The 8,040-nt window shown below is 41.3% G+C and overlaps 1 protein-coding gene across 1 annotated transcript in view; it reads right to left on the bottom strand.

Moving 5' to 3' along the window:
* Nucleotides 1–226: 226 nt before the first annotated feature.
* Nucleotides 227–8,040, bottom strand: part of RAP1GAP (RAP1 GTPase activating protein) — a 39,023-nt gene continuing 31,209 nt past the window's right edge. The window contains exons 18-20 of the mRNA XM_010295704.1: nt 6,795–6,898; nt 3,809–3,916; nt 227–1,002 (exon numbers count right to left, since the gene is read on the bottom strand). Of these exons, the coding sequence (XP_010294006.1) occupies nt 993–1,002; nt 3,809–3,916; nt 6,795–6,898 (222 nt within the window). The 3' untranslated portion in view covers nt 227–992. The remainder of the gene's footprint in view (nt 1,003–3,808; nt 3,917–6,794; nt 6,899–8,040) is intronic.

Below are 8,040 nucleotides of genomic sequence, written 5' to 3'. Positions count from 1 at the left end.
CCCTTAAGGTCAGCTTCTCCCAGCTCAGAATTTGGGATCTGCTGCCTGCAGTCATCTAGGAAAAAGAGCAGCCCATAGTGGAAGGTGCATTGTGTATGTGAGCCTAACATTTATAGAGAAATACTGACTCTACAAGAGACCAGCCAATAAGAGAGATGAAGCGCTTATAAATGTTCAGAAACCCAAAAGAAGCTAAGAGAGGCAAGAAAGATAAGACACCTTTAACATACTAAATATATTTATTCCTTCAGAAACACTGCAAAATGTGACCAGTCTTGACCTACAAGCAGTAATGAAACCTAAAGTCCCAGGCATATTACATGCCAGCATGCAACAGGGAGAACAGTAAAGATAGGGCCAATATAGGCCAAAGATATGTCTTCAGGAGATTAGGAAATATATTTGGGAGGAAATGAAGGCCAACATGCTTTTCCCTTGGCAAAGCAAATAAATAACATCAATTTAAGTGAGCTGGGACCTAGATTTCCTCAAAGTAACTCCTTCTCAGCATCCTTCCTCAGGAGGTTTCTATATCGTCATTCTCTGCACTGCACTTCCTGACCTATGTCATCCAAAGGCACTAGCGACAGAGGTGGAAACATGTTCTTCTCCTCTTGCCTTCTGCAGGCCAAGCTGTTCTCTCCTCTCTCATCTTAGGGGAGGTGAAGAGAAGGGGAGGCACTCAAGGTGGCCTCCTTCCCCCATCATTAGTAGAGGCTGGTTCAGTTACTGCTGACTGGGCAGTGAGAAGGGCGTAGAGCCAAAATGCTCCAATAGGAGCTATATGTCCATCTTCCTTTCCCAGGAACTGCCAGTGGAGTGTTACTTGGTGCCACTTGGTCTCTCCACAGTCCTTGAAGTCCTCTAAGTAAGTTCATGGTCCTCTTAGCCAGGACTCTCATTTCACCCCAAAAGTCTTGCCAGTATCTTCAGTGGGGTAACCAGTGACTGAGTAGCATCTGGTCCACTCCTGATTGGCTTGATGTCCCCACTCAGATGTGTCTGAGGAGGGAAAACACACACACAAAAAATCGATGTACTTTTCCTAGGATTTGGACATACACAGTACAGTACTTGATTTTTCAGGTGCAACCCAGAAAGCCATTTGATCCTGAGGAGTTTCGCTACCTGGTTACTTAGGCTGTGTTCACTCTTTTGAGTCTGTCCCTTGGGAAGAAGGATTATTTGGAAGGCTACCTAGACAGTGGAACAGAAAAACTAAGGACAGTTGTCCCTGTATGTGGGAGAGAAGACACTGTTAGCCTAAGTGAACAGTGCGGTTTCATGGATTACAGGCTGATCATTGCAGAAGGGTATGCTGGAAATCAGCATGCAAGGACAGAAAGTAAGTGCTGGTTTGTGTCTACTGTAAAACAATTAATCTATTATTTATGTGTTCCCTTTGCATTTATTTACAGGTTGGTTTTAGTAGAACATAGATGAAGAATTTGATCATTCAAGTCTGGAAGCTGAAATTATTATTTAAGACCAGCAGCAACATGCTGGACATTTTTGTGATAAAAGAAAATTCCTGTGATGCTAATCCCTGGAGAGAACCAGGAGTGGATTGATGACATGCTACCAGAGATAACATTTTAATATGGGCTGCATAAATTACTCTAGAACCAGCTGGAACTCTTTTTGCATTAGAAATATGCCTGTATCATGATCCTGATTTGTGATTCCACAATTAGTGAACAATAAATAGACTATTTCAGTACAACTTTGATAGAACTGTCTCTGAGGCAAACTGTTAGAATTACACTCCTAGTCTGTGCCTGCAATACTGTGCTAATGCTGTCTTGGTGAATATGGTGTGCTTTACATGGCAGAATTACATGTCCTTGATTCCCTGTCCCAGATATGATGCAGAAGGTATGGGCTGGTCCCTAAGTCCAAAATCACAACTCTGGCTCATCACAAGTTGTGCAAAACTCCATGCTACATCCCACCTCAAAAACAAACTGTCCAGGAATGAGCTAAACCACTGTAACTGTGAAAAGACTTTTCCTGGTGATCGTACAAGTGGTTTCGAGTCCATGACTGTTGGAAAAAGATGCATAGAGAGAATCCTGGGGACAGAAGTAGGCAGACTGCTAAATCATACAGGTCATGCCTTATGTGGATAAACAATATTCATGCAAGTAGTGTTAGTGAAATCCCATGCTATGCTTGCTCTCTGAAAGCACGTCATATCAATTTGAAACAGCCATTGCAGCTGGCTCACCTCCTCAGCTGATGAATGGAGAATGAAGGTTGGGAAGTGGGGGGAGCCCACAATCAAATGCAGAAATCATGACCAGATGTCAAGAAAGCTTCATCATTTTTTTCCAGGATATGCACACATTCTACAGTAGGGTAACCAGGACTTGCCAAGCTATGAGATGTCTTCTTACTAGGCAGAATTCTTGCTGATTATGCAAGGCTACTTCAGCTATCTAATTAGAGCAAGAATCCCTCACATGCACCTAGCCAGAAACTTCTACTTCACTAACAAGGTCCCAGGCAGGATGAGGAAGGGGAGGTGGAATGATGTGGTAATACTAGAAGATGGGTGTTGCTGACCAATCAGCAGTTCCATGTCCTATATTCTCTCTTGCCCTTGGCTGCCAGAGCTAGCATTTCAAATGGTCTGTATCTCCCAGCTGTGCTCCGATCCTCTTCCCCACCAAAATTTTGCACACCCACCCAACCCAAAAGCTAGTATCACAAAAACATACTCACCAGAATGCACCTGGGCTGCAACAAAATTCTGGGCAGTCCTACAACATACAATTGGGCAGCTGAACTACTGGAGATAGCCACCAGCCTGTAATTCTTAGGTAGCATCGGGTGCAGTTGGGAGGAAGGCCCTTCCTTGTCAGACTTGGCACCTGGAGCAACTACAACCATAGAAGCCTGGATCTAGGGCACCTCCTGAAATTTTCTTAGAGCATCCCCAGTCCTGAGAAAGGGACAAGTACTCAGTGCCCTTTTTGCCACAGGTCTCACACAAGTTCACATGAGAAAAATCAGGTGTAGCAAGCTGTTCCAGCAAGTCAGCTGCAGTCTTGGATTTAGAGACAGGCTGCTCTGGAGTCTTGGAAATGTAAATGTGCGGCTTCCATGAAATCTTGAAGCATCCTAGATAGGATCACATTCCAGCATAATACACCTTAGCAACAGCAAAGCTGCACTACCAGGAAATTGCATTTTTCCAGGTTTTGACCACCAGAAACTGCAGAACTATTTTGCAGACTACTGCATAAAGTGTTTTGCAGAAGAACACCGTGTGTGCTATGGCATGCTTTAGCAATGAAACATAGGTGCAACACATGAGACCCTGCTGTAACACTTTGGGATGACTGAAAACAGGTTAATTCACACTGGTTGGGAATGGCAGCATGAATCCTGCTTAAAGGGGCAGAACTTGAGTACAGCCTGACATACCCTTGTCCAAGCTTCTCCATGAAGCTCCAAAATCACTCCAGAGCCAACTATCAAGGAAACTTATACATAAGTAAGCATGGATAATTGGACAGCTAGGGCTTTGTGTATCCTGTTGAATGCAAGCTAACATTACAGTAAAAATATAACCAAAATCACCTTTAAGTGGTCCAATCTTTCTTCACTGGCTGTTTATGAAAGCTAAGCTCCTTACACGCTCTGAATTACTGTACCATGGCCAGACCTCTAAGTTTGAAGATGCTGCAATGCCTGACATGGACAATCTCAGTAAAGCCTTCAACTGAGCAAGACATGCACCACATTTAAGCCAATACCAGACACAGTAAGCATCTTTCAAATATTAATATTATTTTCAACTCACTTGCTTTTCCTACTGGGGAACTCTGGGGAGCTGGATCCATCAGACTTCAGGTCAAAGAAAGTTCCTGGACTGTCCAGCACCTTCTGTATCCTCTCTGCAGTGTCTCTGCTGGGACAAAAGAGAAACCAGCTATACCCCAGGGCCAGAGAGTTAACCACTATCTATTCTAACACTTCCTTACAAGCCACAATATAAAGCTGAATCTCTCATATACACATGAAAGGGAAGCATATGTTGAGGGCAATATATTAGAAATGGCCAACTTCAAGCTCCTTTTGAATTTATATAAAAGCCTAAATTAATCTCAGTATTCTCCTTTAATTTTTCAACTTCTTTTTGTACACACATACACTTCATTGGTCTTAAGCTTTAGGATTGATTAGAGAGCTTACATATTTATTGCATAAAGAAAAAGGATTCAGCAAATTTCCCTGTTTCAGGGTAGTTACAATAGTTTTATTGCTACTAGTACTTGTCAAGATACTTCTGAAGAAAGCTGTGTAACTGAAAAGTGGGATATGTTAAATTATGGATTGTAAAACTCATGTTTTTGTTGGGCGTGGGGGTTTGTGGCTTCAGTGATGGAGTTCACAAAGTTCCTCCTCTGCTCTCTCAGTCAGTTGATTCTACCTATACCGCTCACATCACAGTTTCTCATGCCTGCATTTGTGCTAATATACCTGTTTGTGAGACAGTAAATTATCCTGAAACTAAAACAACCCTGAAACTTGTATGAACAAACAGGATGGACTGGGTCAGCTCTGTCATCAAAGCCTGCATATCATCAAACTGTAGCTTCAAGGTGAAGTCACACATGATATCCTGAGCTCACTGCTGCCAGACAGCCTTTTCCAGCCTCCTCCTCTCTTAAAGAGTGTACTTTTGGCTAGTACCCATCAGTCCTAGTGCCCATCAGACTTCACCATGAACTAGCTCATGGCAGAACCTGGCAGACAATCCAATGAAAGAAAGTTGATACTTTTTCTGTTAGAATAACAGGCTGAATCAGTTCTATGAAGGGTTCGCTAAGCATCTGAGCCATTACAAGGAATAGGATGGGATTAGGTAGTTGAAAGAGATTCCGGGAGAGGGAAAGTATATCATCTGCTTTTCAGTAGCAATGAACCGTCAGAAAAAAACAGTTGCTAGTAAAACTGCACCTTCAAGAATCACCCAAAAAGTCTTTCACAAACACAAGGTTCACTGTTCCTCATATCTAAGAGTACAAATAAGCAAAAGGAAAGCTAAATAAACCAAATAGCTTACCAATTCCCTCCTAGCAAAGAGTAGGAAAAAAAAAAAAAAGAAAAAAGAAAACCAGGGCTTTTCCTTGTTGTAGAAAACTCTTACAGATCTTTTAAGGGGATAGTAAAGGATGATGTATACAAAGTAATTGAGGGGCACAGCTGCCTAAGGTACAAAACTATTTAAAGTAGTCAGGAGCTGTGGCTATTCTGTTGGCTTAGCCTGTTACTACAGGGAAGTTGTCTCAGAAGGTTTTCTTTTTCTCAAAGAAAGTTCTATACTATTTTTATTCAGATTCGGTCATTCAGATTAGGACACCTCATTACGGAAAGATCCAAGAGAACAACTGGAAAGAAGGGAAAAATGTAGTAATTCTGATAAGATGAAGATAAATGTTAGCCATTAAGCTGAGTAGCTGTATTGTGTGAATTTAGCAAGATTGTGTAAACTTGCATGCCTTACTAATCACCAGTCTCCCTAGCAGGAACTGAAATGGGGTCTTCAGGGACTGATAAAAGAAATATCTTGCCACAAAGATGATAAGGAGAATGCTACCAACATGAAGTCAGCAAAATTTCACAATAACTAGGGTAAAGGCAAAGGTGGCAGGGGAGATCATGACCACCAACCCAATTGAGGAAGTCCACCAATTACCCCCTCCCACATTCTAGGAGCATGTGCACTAATTTAAATACATGTAACCAATAGCAAGAGATACAGTAATCACTAACCAATGAATGTAAACTTGGGCAGGTTTTTTATTGTTTTGCTAATCATGTAACAATATAAATATGCTGTAGTTTTTGTACCAAGCTAAGCTAGCTTTGTGGGATACCACCTAGCTTCCAGATCTGCTCAAACCTGCAATAAAAGGAATACCTCAACCATGTGTGACTATTGGCCTTGCATACTGGGTAAAGGTGCCACTTTTTGGGACAACAATTCTTCCTGTTGTGAAATTAGCAGTTTCCACATTAAAGATGGCTTTTCCGCATTTACACTGAGTCTTTAACTGTTCCCTGGAACTCTTGCAACTGGGAAAACAGTATGCAGAGCACTCATGTGAGTTTTGAGACTGTATAGTCTTAAAAAGGTGTCTCAGCTCTAGCTGAAACAAATTTATTGATTTAACTAAATAAAATCGCGTGAGCAGTAAACAACTTTTGAATGATTGTAATTCTGTCAAATATGCCAAATCACTCCTTAAATCTATATGTTACCCCTTATTATAACTATTTCTCAGACCATCTAACTTGAACACTAGTTGTTTTGACTTAAAGCTTTTTTAAAAAAAAAATCATTTTTTTAAGATATCAGAAGTTTTGTCTATTTGAACTTTTAAACATAAAAACAAACAAGCAAGCACCCAATTCCCCTTCCCAAGTAAAAGCCTTTCATCTAAGTCTTACCTAAAAGTGGCAAATACAGAACAGGAGAACCAAAAGTCCTGGATCATACTGCACCAAGTTTAAGAGGTATCTTACTATGTTCCTCCACCCATCTCCCCCCTTCTTCCTCAAATATGGATTCCCACCATTTCCAAACATCCTTTTTTATTCTGTTGGTTTCTGTCATTTGTCCATTTCTCCATTAGCTGATAATCAGGCCTTTCTCTCCATTCCAACCATTTCCATTTCAGTTCTCATTTGTGTTGATTTCTTCTCTGTCCTTATATGTGCCTTTATCTCCTTTTTTCATCTCCTCCTGGTTTTTTCCTGTCTCATCTTCCCACGGCTCATACCTCTTTTCCTCCTGTATGTTCTCAATGCCAATGGCACTACTCCGTCGCCCATGGAAGCGGCTGGCTCGAGTACGTGATGGGCTCCTACCAGGCAAGGCAAAAGACTAGAAAAAAGGAAAGTGTGACAGAAAGGGGGGAGGGGAACAAGACAGGAAAAACTGGAGAACTGGAAGCATGGGAGAGGGAGCTTGTGATGTGGATCCAGATCCTCTCTACTCTGCAATACAATAGCATGGCTCAGCTCCACCGGTGCAAGAAAGAGTACTTTCTGTCAGTGAGAAAAAGAAGCTAGGGCTTACAAAGGTAGTATGAGAAAGAGACAGATATAAAAACAAAGCAGAACAAGATACACAGCCAGTATACAGAGAAAGAGGCTCAGGAAGCGAGGTATCCCCATATGATGAGAGAAGGACAGGCAGAATCAGAAAGGTAGAGAAAACTAGAGGTTAAAGGAGAGAAGGAGGCAGCAAACCCAAGTCATTAAATAATAATGTGACTTTGTTGTGCTGACACAAGGAATGCATACAACTGAGTAAACTGTCACCAAGAAATGTCCACACTGAAAGGCACTTTCTGGGCTTACTCAGAGATGGTTTTTTGTAGTTTGCCTGTATCGACATCACTAGTGCAGAGACAATCATCAGCTGGATGCATTTGGCCAAGGTAACCATATTCCCAGTATCAGGAACATGGATCCTTTTCTGAAAACATTTTTCATGGATTTATTATGATCACACTGATCACATATGTTTAGTATCCCTATCAAATAAAAATGGCTTTGATAGTGACTAAAAATATTCACTCTCTCACCACAAGCTTTATTAATTCTGCTGTTTGTTCCCACTATGCAAATTCTATTTACAGCAAAACAGCACCTTGAATAAACATTGTGCACCTGTTTATATTACAGAAAATAATCTGATTGGTGAAATTGAAGAAAACAGAACAGACATAGTGTCCTTATGTTCTTAGCTCTTGCCATATGACAATACAGTACCATTCTAGTCAAACCACAGTGCATGCATTTTTTTAAGGTATGGTAATGTACAGGATCTAACCCAGGATAGCAGAGATAGATGTCTGATGTAGAGTCATGTTTGGCTTTCTTCTCCCAGTCTGCATCAATTTCAGCTCTAGGTTACAGAGGAACTGGGACCAGAGATAGGCAGAGACAAAACATGCTGCAACACATGCTGCTCCCACTTGTGAAATGGGTTGTTACAACAAAAAGAGATTCACAGAAGCA

Source organism: Phaethon lepturus, unplaced genomic scaffold (assembly GCF_000687285.1).
Source record: "Phaethon lepturus isolate BGI_N335 unplaced genomic scaffold, ASM68728v1 scaffold1081, whole genome shotgun sequence".
Lineage (NCBI taxonomy): Eukaryota > Metazoa > Chordata > Aves > Phaethontiformes > Phaethontidae > Phaethon > Phaethon lepturus.
Note: the sequence above shows the minus strand (reverse complement) of the source record. Positions and strands in the feature narration are given on the sequence as shown.